This window comes from Mustela nivalis (assembly GCF_964662115.1).
Source record: "Mustela nivalis genome assembly, chromosome: 2".
Taxonomy (NCBI): domain Eukaryota; kingdom Metazoa; phylum Chordata; class Mammalia; order Carnivora; family Mustelidae; genus Mustela; species Mustela nivalis.
The window spans coordinates 84,066,335-84,083,940 of NC_139021.1; the positions used below are offsets into that span (position 1 = coordinate 84,066,335).

The 17,606-nt window shown below is 37.9% G+C and overlaps 1 protein-coding gene and 1 pseudogene across 4 annotated transcripts in view; both read left to right on the forward strand.

Moving 5' to 3' along the window:
* The window catches only part of LOC309858912 (transcription elongation factor A protein 1), a 97,587-nt gene that overhangs the window by 29,642 nt on the left and 50,339 nt on the right, over nt 1-17,606 (forward strand). For 2 of the 3 annotated variants that reach the window (XM_082719244.1, XM_082719245.1), the window contains exons 6-9: nt 1,471-1,544; nt 3,959-4,060; nt 5,684-5,860; nt 9,323-11,075. In XM_082719244.1, the coding sequence (XP_082575370.1) occupies nt 1,471-1,544; nt 3,959-4,060; nt 5,684-5,860; nt 9,323-9,376 (407 nt within the window). In that variant the 3' untranslated portion in view covers nt 9,377-11,075. Of the gene's footprint in view, nt 1-1,470; nt 1,545-3,958; nt 4,061-5,683; nt 5,861-9,322; nt 11,076-17,606 lie in introns of those variants that run through there. The other variant, XM_082719246.1, reaches the window with a different exon arrangement.
* LOC309858914 (mRNA turnover protein 4 homolog pseudogene) lies at nt 13,075-16,207 on the forward strand (annotated as a pseudogene). Its single transcript has one exon. The product of its transcript is annotated as an mRNA turnover protein 4 homolog pseudogene (transcript).

Genomic DNA, 17,606 nt, shown 5'->3' on the forward strand with positions numbered 1-17,606 from the left:
CATTTCTCAGCACTTCTTTTATTTCTTAAGCCCCCTTTACTGTTCTCTAGCTCATTCTTCCATGCCATAGTCTGGGCATTACTTTCCATTCTCACTGTAACTTAGTACTAAACTCTTTATATAAAAGGAAAATAGTTTTTCATTTGGGCGTTTGGTTTTTTCAGTGTTTAAGAAAAAGCAGATTTTTATTTTTTGATAAGTACGGAAGTTGGAATTTTTTTTTTTTTTTTAAGATTTTATTTATTTATTTGACAGACAGAGATCACAAGTAGGCAGAGAGGCAGGCAGAGAGAGAGGAGGAAGCAGGCTCTCCACGGAGCGGACAGCCCGATGCGGGGCTCGATCCCAGGACCCTGGGATCATGACCTGAGCCGAAGGCAGAGGCTTTAACCCACTGAGCCACCCAGGCGCCCCCGGAAGTTGGAAATTTTAATCTTTAAAAATGAAACTCCCTGGGGCGGCTGGGTGGCTCAGTGGGTTAAGCCGCTGACCTTCGGCTCAGGTCATGATCTCAGGATCCTGGGATCGAGTCCCGCATCGGGCTCTCTGCTCAGCCGGGAGCCTGCTTCCCCCTCTCTCTCTCTCTGCCTGCCTCTCCGACTACTTGTGATTTCTCTCTGTCAAATAAATAAATAAAATCTTAAAAAAAAAAAAATGAAACTCCTGGTGCATCTAGGTTGCTCTAGGTTTTAAGCATCTGCCTTTGGCTCAGGTTACGATCCCAGAGTCCTGAGATGGAGCCATGTGTCTGCCTCCCTGCTCAGCGGGGTGTCAGCTTCTCCCTCTCTGAACATCACTCCTGCTTGTGCTCTTACTTGCATGCTCGCTCTTAAATAAGAGATCTTAAAAAAAAGAAAGAAAGAAAGAAACTCTTGTGCATATGTGAAAACAAGAGGACATAATCTGTAAAAGGTGTAGTTACAAAAAAAAAAAAAAAAAACAGGACAGGTTATAAGGAAAAAAGGAAATTCTAGGAGTCCTCGTTTTATAAAGATTTGTGTCAAAGTATTTTGCAGAAACAAAAGACTCACTTGATTTTTTTCCCCCGGCATCATTTATTGGCTATAGGAAAAATTAGTACTATAGTTTTTAAAATAACAGAATGAACTTTTTAAATACTATAAATAACAAATTGTGTAATATACTTTATATTTTAAAGTGGTAACTTTCAGGTTGTTTCATTGAAGAGAGAAATATATTTATATGAGCAGAATTGACCATAGATAAAAGAATAGCTGTTGATTGATAAGAGAAAGAACTATTGTTTATAAATTATAATCGATATAATTGAACAGTTTAAACAATACCTGCAAATGAGTTTTATAATGAAAATACATTCTAATTTTGTATTTTAGTTAGTAGAGTGCTTCAAGTTTTTCACTTGTTTTGACCTATTTTATCCTATTTAAAAATGGTATATATAGGCTTAACTTTGAAGATATTAGTGATTTAATTCTATGTTGTTTTTAGTAAAAGCTTTGATAGAGCAAGAGGTGAAGAATGGAATTCCTTCTAACAGAATTATTTTGGGAGGATTTTCTCAGGTAAGGTAAAGTTTGGGTGATATGTTATTGGTATATTTATCTAGGAGTCTGGATTCTGTCCTTTTCTATGGAGGAGTCTTTTTTTTAGTATGTTATAGAATCTGATGTACTGTTCTCTTTGTTTTTAATATATTGTTATCTTTAATGCTGAATTAAGTTTGAGTGGACTAGATATAGTTAATTATGAGAATGTATTCTTTTTGCTTTTCTAGTTTTCTCTCTTTAGCAGTTGCCTTCAGTTTCTAGATTATGTCTTGAAAATTTATTAATAAGTAAATTGATTCACACTTGGAATGTATTTTCTTAAAATAATTATCACACATGTAGTTAGGTATTTAAGTTGATGCTGTGTACCCCCTTTAAACAAAATTGTAATTTAATAAACACAGGTATAATTCCCCTGTCTTCAGAGGAGACTACTAATAGAACAGTAGGGTAGACAACAAGAGAATTTCTTCCCTCTTTTTGTTACAGATTCCCAGTGGTTGAGACTCATAGACTCCCCTGTAGTCCCCTTGAGACACAATCCAAGTAGGGTCTCCCACAAAGTGACTTGTAATGCTTGAGGTTGCTGGTTGTTCCCCCGGAGTTCTCTTCTTCCACCGCAGAAACAAGAGGTTCTTGGAAGACTCTCTGGTGATGCTGCACTGGCTTGGGAGAGGGGCAATGCAGTTAGCATGTAGCCACTTCTCTTACCTTTTGGCATGGTCTCTTGGTTTCTGTGGTTCAGAGGGTGCCTCAGCCTCACCCTCTCCCCTCATGTGCTAAGATTCTCTTGGTGGTGTCCTGTCTATGATTAGATGCTAGTTCTTGTAGAAGGGAGCAAAGTTAAGAATGACCTGTGTCCCATCATGATGATGTCACTCTATCATCTTTCCTCTGTCTTGTAAAACAGATTTTAGATTTAAGTATGCGATTTTTGACATCTTTCTGTACTTTTCTCCTACCTCCTATACTTTTTCTGCATAGTTACCTCATATTGACCGTACATCTTTATTTCAGCTTATTACATGTTCACCTTGTCACCCATCCCAGATTGCTCCAGCTTGTTTTTTTTTTTTAATATTTTTTATTTTATTTACTTGACAGAGAGAGATCACAAGTAGGCAGAGAGGCAGGCAGAGAGAGGGGGTAGCAGGCTCCCCACTGAGTAGAGAGCCTGATACGGGGCTCGATCCCAGAACCCTGAGATGATGACCCGAGCTGAAGGTGGAGGCTTAACCCACTGAGCCACCCAGGTGCCCACATTGCTCTAGCTTCAAATCTGTAAACCTTCTAAATCAACAACTTAGTGTTCAGACTGCCTGAATTAGACAATGTCAGAATTAGGGAATTCTTTAGAAGTTAGAATTCAGTAGAAAGATAGGTTGCCAATACAGTATAGTAAAAAGAGGTTACTGGTTTGGTATTTGTTGAAGTCAAGATAATGTCTTTTTTGTAATACACATTGTGACATAAGTGTAGGTACAGAAGTGAATGTTTGATTCGGGAAAAAAAAGCTAACATAGGAGACGATATAGTTGAGATTTGTTGATTATGATTTACAGAAAGGAATTCCTCTTGCCTTAAGCAAGAAAGAACAGATTATGAGTCTGTGGGATCACATCAGGAAAACAAAGGATGAGAATGAATCAGGGCCTCAGGAAATAGCTAAGACAATGGAAAGCCCTCATGGCTTTCTTTCTCGTCTCCTGTTTTTCTGTCCATTTGCTTTATTTGCCTTTTCATCTACAGTTGGTAGTCTACACCTTTTCAGTCTGTAGCTTTTCCAGTTCTAGAATTTACAGGTTACTGTTCCAGCCACACAAAGAGACAGGCTGATAATCACTGAATCCCAATTTCAAAATCTTGAGAAAAGGAACATGACTATCTTGGATGAGAAAGAATCTCATATTTTCATGGGGCCCAGTGACCAACAGGCATGGTCAGAGTGACTTGGCATCTAGAATACTAACGGGAATGCTCTTCCCAGAGCGCAGGGTATTGTAAGCTGGGGAGACAAATACTCTGAAGGTGCCTGCTACAGAGTCCTTATGATCTTGAATTTTTGCTGTAGAAAAGATGACCAACTTAAGACTACGTTTGATTTTATACCTAAGACTTCAGAGCAGAAAATAAGTGTAAGTTTAGAATGTTCCTAAGGTGATTGTAAGTGCATTTAAATATAGTTAACTGTTTCTTGACTGATTCCGTGGTTGCTATGTTCCTAGAGTGGTATTCAGTGTAGAGAATCATGTCCTTCAGGGCATGGTGGGGTGGGGTATGTATGTATTTCTGCTAGTTTGCCTGATTTGATTTGACATCAAATATCCAGGTTGCTTTTTTTCTTTAATGGACATTATTAATAATAAATCTTTTACATTGCTGTTAGCAGAGGATGTGTTCCATTGACTTTTTTCTGCTTATCTTTCCAGGGAGGAGCTTTATCTTTATACACCGCTCTTACCACTCAGCAGAAACTGGCTGGTGTCACCGCACTCAGTTGCTGGCTTCCACTCCGGGCTTCATTTCCCCAGGTAGCCTGACTGATACTTGTAGAATTAGATTACTGAGCTGGGAGATCACAGATCATGTTGGTGAGAGGTCATTTTTTTAAATTAATCAACTATATATTTTTAGAGCGGTTTAATAAGTTCATAGCAAAATTGAGCAGAAAACACAGAAAGTCCCTTTCTGTGCACAGGCTATGGACACCCTGCAGCCCTGTGGTACATTTGTTAGATTGTATATCATCACCCAAAGCCCATCATTTACCTCTGTCATCCTTTCTTTATTTTTCATTTTTTAAAAAGATTTTATTTATTTATTTGACAGAGGGAGAGAGGGAACACAAGCAGGGAAAGCAGGAGAAGCGGGCTCTCCACTGAGCAGGGAGCCCAATGCAGAGCTTGATCCCAGGACCCTGGGATCATGACCTGAGCTGAAGGCAGCCGCTTAATGACTGAGCCATCCAGGCGCCCCAAGTCATCCTATTTAAAAAATAATTTTCTGAAACTTTTGCGATGTACCTAGTAGGCTTTATCTGAATACTATATTGTCTTTATTGTGGATTGCAGAGAATGGAAATAAGTCCTTTTGTCATAAATCTTATATTTGAAGTGTTTGGTATATTTTAAAATGTATATATAAGTTTAGGACAATCTTTTACACATAGAAATAAAATTTTCAAATGTTCAGTATTTTTACTGCTTAATAGCAAAATCTTACCATAGAATAGAATTTCTAAGTACTCACTAGTATGTAAAGCAATATATGATACACATGGGAGAAATGGACATTTATTTTCAAATTCATCTTTAAATCTAAGATCTTTTGGGGCGCCTGGGTGGCTCAGTGGGTTAAAGCCTCTGCCTTCGGCTCAGGTCATGATCCCAGGGTCCTGGGATGGAGCCCCGCATTGTGCTCTCTGCTCGGCAGGGAGCCTCTTTCCTCCTCTCTCTGCCTGCCTCTCTGCCTACTTGTGATCTCTCTCTGTCAAATAAATAAAATCTTTAAAAAAAAAAATCTAAGATCTTTTTCATCACTATATATGGTAATTCTTCAGTGTCTTATACATACTAAATGCTAATTATTAACCACCTTATTTAAATCAGTTAAATAAGAACTGAGAAGAACATGATTCTGTTAAAGCATACCTCTTATTTCAAGATACTGTGAACATATAAAGAATAATTAAGATTGAGTCTGCTTCAAGAAACCACTTCATTGGGAAAACAGTAATACAAGACAGGGGAGGGGCACCTGGGTGGCTCAGTCAGTTAAGCATCCGACTCTTGGTTTTGGCCTGGGTCATGATCTCAGGGTCATTAGATCAAGCCCCATATCAGGCTCCATGCTCAGCTGGGAGTCTGCTTGAGATTCTTTCTCTTCTTATCCCTCTGCCACTCTTCCTGCTTGCATACTTTCTAAGTAAATAAATAAAATCTTTTAAAAAAGCAAGACAGGGTGATCATATATCCTATAAAAGTTTAACTGAAGAGTTGTGGGGAGTATAGGGAGAAAAGGAATTTTATTTCTGTGGCCTAGTAAAACTTATGAAGTAACATATTATATTTGCATATCTAGGTATAGTTGTAAATGCCTGGCATATAATGCTCTATACATTTGAATAAATACTAGTGTTCTTTTATTTTTTGCAGGGTCCTATCAGTGGTGTTAATAGAGATATTTCTATTCTTCAGTGCCATGGAGACTGCGATCCTTTAGTTCCCCTAATGTTTGCTTCTCTTACTGCCGAAAAGCTAAAAACATTAGTAAATCCAGCCAATGTCACCTTCAAAACCTACGAAGGCATGATGCATAGTTCCTGTCAGCAGGTAATTGTTTGGAAGCAGTGATTACAGAGATATATTTGCAGCTTTTTTCATGTGATATTTTTAACGTAAGTAGCATTTGATTGCTTGGTTATTTAAAGGAGTTAATTAATGAATTCACATTGAATCATAGGGTAGCAGGATTTAGATCAGAGTTTATTCAGTTTAATTCAGCAAGCATTCACTGTTTTCCCTATTACATGCCAGCTTTGTGCATAATTCAAACAACAAAACATTCCTTTTTATTAAAGTTTAAGCCAAATTAATTTTATCTTGGGAAGTACTAAGAACATGAAGCAAAAGCTAGATTTGGAAGAGTGGGTAGGATTTGGATAGCAAGTGTGCAGAGAAAGGGAAAGGGAAAGCAAGCTATCCAGTTGGGCCATGGTCTTATGAAAAGCTGGCTGTCCTAGAGCAGGATGCCATTCATAAAGTAGGTATAAGGAACAGTTTTAGGGTAACAGGAAGGAGATAATACTGAGTTCAATGAACATACTGAGATTGATAGGCCCCTGTGATAACAAAAGGGTTTTGGAAATACTTGTCTGAAGCTCAAGCCTGTGATAGAGATTTAGAATAATTGCCAATATTATTCATCACTGAAGAATTACCATGGGAGAATATCATGAGGAAAAAGCCAAGGAATAGAACTTGGGGGTGAGAGGAGGGATTAAAAGGAGTTAGATGTAGAATGAGAGTACAGGAGGAGAGAATTCCAGAGTGGTGGTGCACCTGGCTGGCTCAGTCGGAAGAGCATGCAACTCTTGATCTTGGGGTTGTGAGTTTGAGCCCCACGTTGGGCATAAAGATTACATACATAAACAAACTTTTTAAAAAATTGGTTAGGTTATTTAAGAAAAAAAAGAAAAAGGGGTTCCTTGGTGGCTCAATCAGTTAAGCATGTGATTGATTCAGTTCATGATCCCAGGGTCCTTGGATTGAGTCCTGCATCGGGGCTCCCTGCTCAAGGGGGAGCTTCTCCTGGTCCTGCTCCTGTTCCCCGCCCCCTGCTCATGCTTTCTCTCACTTGCTTTCACTCTATCTCAAATAAATAAATAAAATCTTTTTTAAAAAAGTCTTTTTTTCAGAGTAGAAGGGAACAGTGTCCCATGATTCAGAGAACAATTGACAAAAAATAGACCAGGAAGAAACTAACCAATAGTAAGCCATCTGTGACCTTGGATGTTTGGGGAGATGGAGCCTGCAGTGGATTGTGTAAAGTGGATAGGGAAATGGGAAAAGTAGAGGCAACATGTATTAACCTTTATTTAAAAAGTTTTTGTGAGGGTAAAAAGGATAAAAAGACTCTTTAATGGTTGGGAGGAAAAGACTCCCTTGATGAGGGAAGGAGGAAGAAAATACGATGAAGAGAAGGTAATATCTAATAGGGGGAATCTTAGGGAAATCGAATAATGTAAATAAGTCCTAAAATGGGTAGTGCTTGCCTTCAAAGAGGAAAACAGCACTTGAGAATCCAGAAGAGGGTCAATGAATATGAACAAGGATTGGTGAGGTAGTAGTTGTTGAGAGTTCACATTAGATCCTCTTTATCTTTTCAGTAAAGTTGGAGATATGGTCACTTGATAAGAATGAAGGAGGCCTGCATCAGTTTGGAGGCTTGAAAAGGCCTAGAATAAAAATTGATTGCCAAGCACTGAGGTAGTCCTACATAAAACTGTTTTGTAACCACCCAGCCTGGCTGAATCATTTGTTTTACAGACAGAGAAAAGAGGTAGTAATATGGTTTATCCAGAAAGACAAGGGGGCCTAGGATTCTAGGCTGTTATTGAGAACATAGTTGGAACCATCAGCAAGTGCTGAATCCAGAAAACAGGTGGGCTGGCACTCCAGGTATCCAGGAGGGACTGAGAGCCTAGAGCATTGGTTTTTAAAGTAGGCTTTATGTTATAAATACCCTGGAGCTTAATAAATATTCAGACACCAGAACTCCACAAACTCCACAATTCTGATTCAGCACATTGGGGGTTAGCAGGTAAACTCAGGTATTTGTGTTTGTGTGGATGTGTTTTTAAAATAAAGCTTCAGGAGTGCCAGGGTGGCTCAGTCAGTTAAGCAGCTGCCTTGGGCTCAGGTCATGATCCCAGGGTCCTGGGATCTAGTACTGCGTCAGGCTTCTTGCTTAGTAGGGAGCCTGCTTTTCCCTCTGCCTGCCACTCCCCCTGCTTGTGCGTGCTCTCTCTCCCTGACAAATAAATCAATAAAATTAAAAAAAAAAAAAAGGGATTCTGTTTACCTAATCTCTACACTCAGTGTGGGGCTGGAACTTATAACCCTGAGATCAAGAATCACTGTTGGCACACCCCAAGCATGTGACTCTTGATCTCAGGGTTGTGTGTTCAAGCCCCAAGTTGGGCATAGAGCTTACACAACAAGAAAAAAAGAAAAAAAGGTGATGATTTTTTGTGCAGTCACATTGGAGAACATTGGACTGAATGATGAGGAGCAGAAAGTGAAAAGAGGTAGTAAGAGGTACTGTCACCAAGAAACTTCAAGGACTTTAGAGTGTTATAAAATAGAGCACTTATGTGCTGTGGCTTTATTTTCTGATTGACTAAATTGTAAGGGTGAAGGTTCTTTGTGTTGCTAATTTGTGTGTTTGTGGAGTTAAGCCTTGAAATACTAGAGATGAGGGGCACCTGGGTGGCTGAGTGGGTTAAGCCTCTGCCTTCCACTCAGGTCATGATCTCAGGGTCCCGGGAGTTCCACATCGGGCTCTCTGCTCGGCAGGGAACCTGCTTCCTCCTCTCTCTCTCTCAATGTCTCTCTGCCTACTTGTGATCGCTGTCAAATAAATAAAATGTCAAAAAAAAAAAAGAAAGAAAGAAAAAGAAATACTAGAGATGATAGTAGGAAATTATTTGAGGGGAGTGGGAAAACCGAGCCACATGCAGGAGTCTTATAAAACGTTTTTTTTTTTTTAAATGAATACTTGATATATTCTTTTTTATCTTTCATAGGTACATGTTGTCTTTCAAATGGTTGCTTGTATGTAAATCCTTGTGAAAGGCACAAAATATTTTATGCTACGAATTTAGCATTTCATTCTAACGAGAGAAGGTTAAAATCTAGGTTTTTCTACCTGTGGTTAGTTGACCATAATTGTGTCCTTACTGATATTTCTCTGGATAGGTTTTGTTACTCCTAAGCCCCTTTCTCTCCACCCATGTTTTTTGTTCAGCTATAGCAAAGTGCAGACCATTTTCATAGGACTGCATAATAGTTGGGAGCTATCATTTGAATGTACAGTTATAATCCTAATCACAGGAAATGTTCTGAAATTTCTGTTGAACCCTCATTTTTCTGTTACAACTTTTCATTTAATTGATGTAGTGAGAATATGGTTTTACCTTACCTTGGCACACCACACATTTAGTTGGTGGTATTTTAGTAGGGATTTAATTACTGATTTTGTAACTGCTTATTAAATCACTTTATTCCAAACAGGAAATGATGGATATCAAGCAATTCATTGATAAACTTCTACCTCCAGTTGATTGACGTCACTAAGAGGCCTTGTGTAGGAGTGCACACCAGCATCATTGTAGTAGCGTATAAACCTTTTCCTGTGCCCAATCTTGAAACTTCTAACGTTTGCAGTGTTCAGATGTTTTGCAAATACCCACCAATGACACCGACTACATAATACTCTCTCCTTGTGGGAAATACGGTCTTTTAAGTTTCTATACATGTATTTGTATAATAGGATTCAGAATATACTAGTATTAAAATAGGTGAAGCAGCTAAGCTTCTTTTTCTCAAATGTAATTCAGCAAAATAAAATACTGTAACCGGATTTTTTTATTACATCATTTGACAATTATTAGTATGCTTAATGAAAATTTGTTCAGGTATAAATGAGCAGTTAAGATATAAATGATTTATGCATGCTGTGACTTAGTCTATGGACTTACTCCAAAATTACTTAGTCACCATGCATTATCTGTATTTTTATAAATGTATTCATTATATACTTAATGATTGTAATACATAATAAGAATGAGGTGTTACTACATTATTCCCAATAATAGGGATAATGCTTCTTCAGTAAAGAGTAATATTCCTCTGTTAAGTTGATGGCCCTTTTAATTTGGGGACCAGGCTTTATTTTCCCTGATACCATTTCTATTGAATATTTTTTTTTCTCTCTAAAAATGTTTTCTTTTTTTTTTTTTTTTATCCTTCATAACAGACCAAATATTGCTTCCTTGCCATAGACATCTGCTACCAGTACATGCTGTAATTTGACATTTTGAATCACAGATTTGATGGTATTTAAAATGTATTTACTCTTACATAAAGAAACCTTTAAACTTCCTACACTTATTTCTTAAACTGCACCTTCGTCCACAGTTAGGCCTATATAGTCACTAGAATCTTCAGTCTAGATAATGGGAATAATTCTGTGGTTGTATTTTTCTGTAATTAACTGAAAGAGTATGTAGGTCATATTCTAGTCTGTCCTGAAATATTTAAGACATCTTAAAAACTAATTTCTAAGATGATTTGCTCTAAGGTGATTCTCCTTGAGCATAGTTTTAGTTTACTTGGTTTGTAGATATGTTTGAAACCAACTACTGTAGAAAATAAACAGTCCATTAGAAAAATTTGCTTTATTTTTATCTGCCAATGAACTTATTGAAAACTTCACTTTAGTAGGTGGGGTTTTATTTAGTTAGTTTTTGTGCAAACATAAAAGTAGCAATTACTTGATTTTAAGTAGTTGAATTTTTCAGATTATTTGTAAAGATTATTGGAGAACAAATTTATGGGTGATAAAGATTAATCACAACTCAATACATATGGTATAGTTACAACAGTTTAATATGTAGCAAAAATGTATACTTGGTATTTCTAAACTGTTGGTAGTTTTTCTGCTTTATTCCAACTGACTAAAACAATGTTAGGAATGCATCTTTATAAATGGGTGCTAATTGATAATGGAAATAATTTAGTAATGGACTGTATAGAATGTTAATAATGAAGCCATATGTTTATGTCTGGATTTAAAAATTTTAAACAATCATTTAATAAGTCATTTTGCTTGACCTTGAGGAATAAAAATTGTTGTTTTAGTTATACAAATCAGCAAGATCTAACTTATAGCAAGAAATATTCCATTGAAATGTTGTGCTGTAATGTGGGAAAATGTAAATCTTTTTCATGATTTCTACCAATGTGAAATAAAATTTAATTCTGAGTTTTCTGTGACTGCTTTCTCATACTTTTTTTAATATTTAGGTTTGCCTTTGAATGGTTGTCTATACTGAAAAGGGGGAAAATGTCAATGCAGTCATAACATACATTCAAGAGAGAATTTTTGATGATGGTATGGTTGATCTGGAATAGAACAAGGCATGAGAACTGCTTCTCTTGTTACTCAATTTGAATAAGCTAAAAAAGTATTCCTAAAAATTTGATTTTGTGTTTCTAACATGTTTAAGAAGTTTTGTTTACTGTTTCCAAGCCTGCTCCTCTCATGCAGTATTCATGGGATTTTTAAATTAGTGTCATGAGGCAGTATCTAAGTAATTTTTTCTCCTCTTATTTCACGGTTGACTCCTAGCATTTCCCAATAAAGGAATCCTTTCTGTCCCGTCTCTTAAGCAGTCCTTCACTTCTGCTTCTGAGTACTTAAAATTGACCAGCTCATTTTTTTGTGAGGGAGCTTGTTCTGTTTTTGGATTACCCTAATGGTAAGGGAGTTCTGTATATATACTACAATATTGTATGCAACTTTCAGACTTCATAACAGCATCTTATTTTGTATGGTAAACTTTTATTTTGTCATCCTTTCTCAACTATTGTGTTCACAGTTAGATGTGGTCAGTGTGGTATTGTTAATCTCTATTGACAGCATTAGTGTCTTATGTATATATAAATAATTGGGGAATTTGTCTACTATTGCAATCAGTGTTATGGATGTTTTTAAAAGTAGGTACATGATGAGCTCCTGGCTAGTTCAGTCAGTAGAGCATGTGACTTTGATCTTGAGGTGAGTTCAAGCCCCATGTTGGGCATAGAGTTTAATTTTAAAAAAAAAGGTAAAAGTAGGTACATGACACAGTTCCACCCTCTAACAACATACTACTTTATTTTGTAAAAATTATTAAAATATGAACAGTAATTTAAGTAGTTGAGATATTCTAGTCACTATACTAAACATTTTACATTCTTTATTAGTGTAATTCTCACATCAACTTTATCTTTGCTTTATAGGAAAAACTGATAGCTAAAGGGATGAACTGTTTGCCTATACTTACAGAGCTATTATATGTAACAGCCAGGATTCAGAGTGATGTGCCTGACTCCGTGGTCTGCTACCTTGCTCTTTGCCCTTGTGAGGTAATTTTAAATGCTGTAAACAAATAAAAAAGCTTATTCCATATAATTCAGAATGCTTAGAAGTAACTAAACTAGGGTAAGAACCAGCTTACCATAAAGAAATTACAATCTCCAGTGTCCAGAGAGAACTGAAAAAGAAACTAAAAACCTGCATAGTATACCTAACTTTGGGGCTCAGAAAATAACTTACCGTCGTACAGCCAGGACCCTTATAAGGGCTGCACTCTGTCCACAAAGTGAGCTAAAAAAACATTCAGTCTCTTCAGGAAGGAAGGGAAAATTTACCTATTTTGGCCAGGGCCCTGGATTAGAAGAGGGAGCTTTTCCCTTGACAATGTTTAACTAGAATTTTATATTAATATATATTTGGATTTTGAATTTATACTATTTCTGTGGCCGGGAAAACAAGCTCATAATTTAACATCAAGAATCTCCTTGAACTAGATTTGCCTGTTGAGCACTTGGAAGAAGCAAGTTCTTTATGGACAGTGACATCCTCAATCTAGGCAGCATAAATTTAGTCTGCTAAGAGTGAGCTCAACTCCCCCCCCCAAATTCAAACCATAGGAGGGAACAGTCTGCCTGCCATAAATGATACCAGGTGACAAAAAAGCTAAAAATCATTAGACTCTTGGGAACTTTAAGAAACAAAGTATGAGGGGTGCCTGGGTGGCTCAGTGGGTTAAACCTCTGACTTCAGCTTGGGTCATGATCTCAGGGTCCTGGGATCGAGCCCCACATTGTGCTCTCTGCTCAGAGGGAGCCTGCTTCCCCCACTCTCTATATGCTTGCCTCTCTGCCTACTTGTGATCTCTGTCTGTCAAATAAATGAATGAAAAATCTTAAGAAAAAAAAGTATGAATGTTAAGCTGCGACGAAAGAATCAAGTGTAAACAGTATCAAATTGAAAATTGGAAAAAAATTTTTCTAGAAATGAAAAACAGTTACTCAAGTAAATATTTCAAATAAGAAGCATTATTTATGATAAAATATTTGAAATAATGCAATGTGGAATTACAAAGCCCTTTCAAAACAAACTATCATACATTTATATAATGGGATGCTGTACAGCTATAAAGAAGAAATGATGCACTGTACTAATTTGGCAAGGATTCAGAATACATTATTGATGCGAAAATAGTGTAAAAACTAAAAGGCGTGGAGGAAATAATACCTATATTTGACTTAGTTAGAATTTACATTTGTAAAACAAAATTGCTAGAAGGATATTAAGAATCCAATAAAAGTGGTTATAGAGCATAAATGGGGAAGGAATGACATGGGTAAGGACTGGAGAGGAATTAGCCTGTTACTAAACCATTAAGGAAAGAGTAAAACCACAATGGAATTATCACTATATACCTATTAGAACAAATAAAATTTTAAAAGGCCATGGCAAATCTCTCATACATGGCTGGTGGGAATGTAAAGTGGACACTTTGAAAATTTTGGTAGTTTCTTTAAAATCTATATATAATAGTTATCGTATGACCCAGCAGTTGTCCTCTTGGGGATTTATGCCAGAGAAAGGAAAACTTAAATCTACACAAAAACCCATACGTGATTATTTATAGCAATTTTATTCATAATATCCAAAAAGTAGAAAGAAATTATGGCGCAACCATACCATTGAATACTACTTGGCAATAAAAAGGAATGAATTACTGATGTACGCAACAGTTTTGCTGGATCTCAATGTCATTATGCTGAATAAAAATGGCTAATCTTCAAAGGTCACATATGGTCTGATTTTATATAACTTTGTCAAAATTACAAAATTATAGAAATGGAAAACATTAGTGAGTGGCAGAGATTAGAGATGGGGAGAAGGTAGGAGGTATGACTATAAAGGGGCATCATGAATGAGATCTTTGCAGTGATGGAATACTTCTGTATCTTGATTGTGGTGGTAGTTACATGAATTTATACATGTGATAAAATGAAAGGAATTTGCACGCAGGAGTGCCAGTTTTGGGGTTTTGATATTGTATTATAATTATGAAAGGTGTAAGTATCTCTACAATTTTTTTTCAACCTGTGAATGTTTCAAAAGGTTTTTTTTTAAAGTACAATGGGAGAGATGATATAATTTGAACTATTCTATGGTTCGTTCCACTATTTTCTGAGAGTAGATAAGAATTAGTCATCCCCTTTAGATATTCACAATGTAAAGTCAACTAAAAACAACAAAAACAAAAAACCAAACAAATCCAAAAAACAAAAACACATATGTAACTTCCAAACTAGGGGAGGGGATGGGGATGTCAATTTAAAAGACAAGGTAGGAGTAGAACATGTAAAATGTACAAGATATTTCAAGATATGATAGACACAAATCCAAAAGTAATAGTAATTATAATTGTGAGTGGGCTAGATTTGCCAGTAATAAGACAAGTTATCATTTTGGACAAAGAATGACATGAAGCTACATCGTAACTACAAGAGATTCTGTTAAATTACAGAAAGATTGAACATAAAGGGATGGGAAAATGCAAGAAGCAAATACTCCCTAAAGTAAAGTAAGCTGGCTTATCCTATATTAGTATGATGCAAAGTACGTTTTGAGGCCATGAACACATGTCTGCACAAACACTTGTACATGGGTGTTCATAGCATTATTATTCATAATATTCCAAATGCTCAAAGAACCTAGATGTTTGTCACTGATGAATGGATAACTGAAATGCCGCATATCCAATAGCGTAGTTTGCAGCCATAAAAAGGAATGTTCTAACATGGGTGAATCCTGAAACATAATGCCAAGTGGTAGAAACGAGTTACAAATGACATCATATTGTATGATTTCTTTTATACGAAAAAACAGAATAGGCAAAACTTATTAAAAATAGACTTTAGGGGGCTGTCAGCACCGCCTGCCGCCGCATGTGCCGGCAACGCGATGCCCAAATCCAAGCGCGACAAGAAAGTTTCCTTAACCAAAACTGCCAAGAAAGGCTTAGAACTGAAACAACCTGATCGAAGAGCTTGGGAAATGTGTGGCCACGTACAAGTACCTGTAGCTCTTCTCCGTGGCCAGCAAACCGAAGGACATCCGTTTTGTAAGCGGTTAAACTGGAAGCACAGCCGGATGTTCTTTGGCAAAAACCAGGTGATGATAGTGGCCTTGGATCGAAGCCCAGCTGACGAGTACAGAGACAACCTACATCAGGTCAGCAAGAAGTTGAGGGGTGAGGTCGGTGTCCCACCGCAGCAAGGAGGAAGTGAAGGAGTGGTTTACGAAATACGCCAAAGTGGACTTCGCTCCAGCCGGAAACAAAGCGACTTTCACTGCGACCCTGGACCCACGGCCCCTGGAGCAGTTCCCCCACTCCATGGAGCCACAGCTGAGGCAGCTGGGCCTGCCCACCGCCCTCCGGAGAGGGGTGGTGACGCTGCTGTCCGACCACGAGGTGGGCAAGGAGGGCGATGTGCTGACCCCAGAGCAGGCCCGCGTGCTGAAGCTTTTCAGGTATGAGATGGCTGAATTCAAGGTCACCGTCAAATACATGTGGGATGCACAGTCCGGAAGGTTCCAGCAGATGGGAGATGACTTGCCCGAGAGTGCATCCGAATCAGCAGAAGAGTCAGACGGGGAGGACGACGGCGGACGGACACTTGGCCGGACTGTGGGACGCCGTCTTGCTGGCCAAACAGCAGGGAGGGCACAAGGGATGGACTGCTTTTTTGTTAGCGGTAAAGCTGTCTGCGGGTGGCTCCTGTGGACAGCAGAGAGGACTTTTCCGGGGCAGGGGGGATATATTAATTTTTAACATGTATGTACCTAGTAGAGTCTCAAAGCAGGTAAAACAGAAATGACGGTGACATCAGTGAAAGAGGTGGGAGAGGGAATGCCAAAGTCCTGTGTCTCCACACAAATACCAAAAACAAACAAACCTGACCCGAACTGTCACAATCTACTCTATGAATCTCTGGAAAATAGTCAAAGTTTTCCACCAAGCAAGTGAATGCTTGAGAAAAACTTGACTGAAACCCAGTACAAAAGCGTTGTGTCATGTTAACTTACTCTTACTTAACCCCCCACTTCTAGGTCTTGAAGATGAAGTCCATATTCCCAACATAGGTTCCAGATAATGGAGAAAGCAAAGCAGATTTTTGGTTCCAAACAATTGTGGTTGACTCTTAGGTGGGTCCTTGAAGGACTAACACAAAGGCCTTTCCCCTCCTTTTACTTTTTTCTCTTTCTGTTTCTTTTTCTTTTTCTTTTTTCTTTTCTTTCTTTCTTTCTTTTTTTTTTTTTTTTTTTTTTTCCTCCCCTAACTCAGAACTCTCTCAGGTTGGAAAAATAGCTACACGGAGGTGATTCCCCCCCAAAATATTTAAATGCAAAGAAACCAACCACTACCATAGTTGGGGCAAAAATAGATACACTGAAAAACCTGAGAAGAAAAGGCTAGGGAATGAAATGCCTTGGGGGAATAAAGACTTCGAAAAGCTTCCACATAAGTCTAGAAGGCCATGTGCATGAACGACCAGGGTGCATGTTTAAAAAGACCTGAGAATGCTCTAAGCACTCATCTCTGGCTGATCTTGAAGCCATGGGCAAACAAGATATTAGAGTAAAGGCAACATTTTATGCTTCCCAGCTGAGTATTGCAGGTATGCCCCAAGACACATGGAGCCCAGATGTAAGTACTGGGAGTTGTTTTGTCCCCAGGCACTGAAGGAAATCTCTGTGAAATCACCAGGTGGACAGTAAGCTAACAGATTTAGTGACCACTCATGACAATAAATTTAGTCTACCAAAAGGAATTCAAAGAAGTCACTAAACCGAACACAATAACTAAACAACAAAAACCAAAACCCTCAACAACAATGATGCTGATTTCCAAAGTTACATTATAATATTAAAAATGTTACATTTTCAACAAGAAACAAAGCATGCAAAGAAAATTCTAGCCCATTCACATATACGGTAAAGGAATATTAACATAAACTGCCCCTGAAGATGCCCAGATGTTGGACTCACTAGACAAACACCTCAACTGCCTTAAATATGCTCAAAGAACTAAAGTAAATAATGGATAAAGAACTAAAAGAAACTGAGGTTTGTGGGGAGATGGGATAACTGGTTGATGGGCATTAAGGAGGGCACTGGATGTTATAAGCAACTGATGAATCACTAAACTCTACCTTTGAAACTAATAATAAACTAAGTTAATTGAATTTAAATTAAAAAATTTTTACAAAGAAATCAGGAATGGGGGGAAGGAGTTAAGATGGTGGAGGAAGATGGGACGCCTGGGTGGCTCAGTTGGTTAAGCGGCTGCCTTCGGCTCAGGTCGTGATCCCAGCGTCCTGGGATTGAGTCCCGCATCAAGCTCCTTGCTCGGTAGGGAGCCTGCTTCTCCCTCTGCCTCTGCCTGCC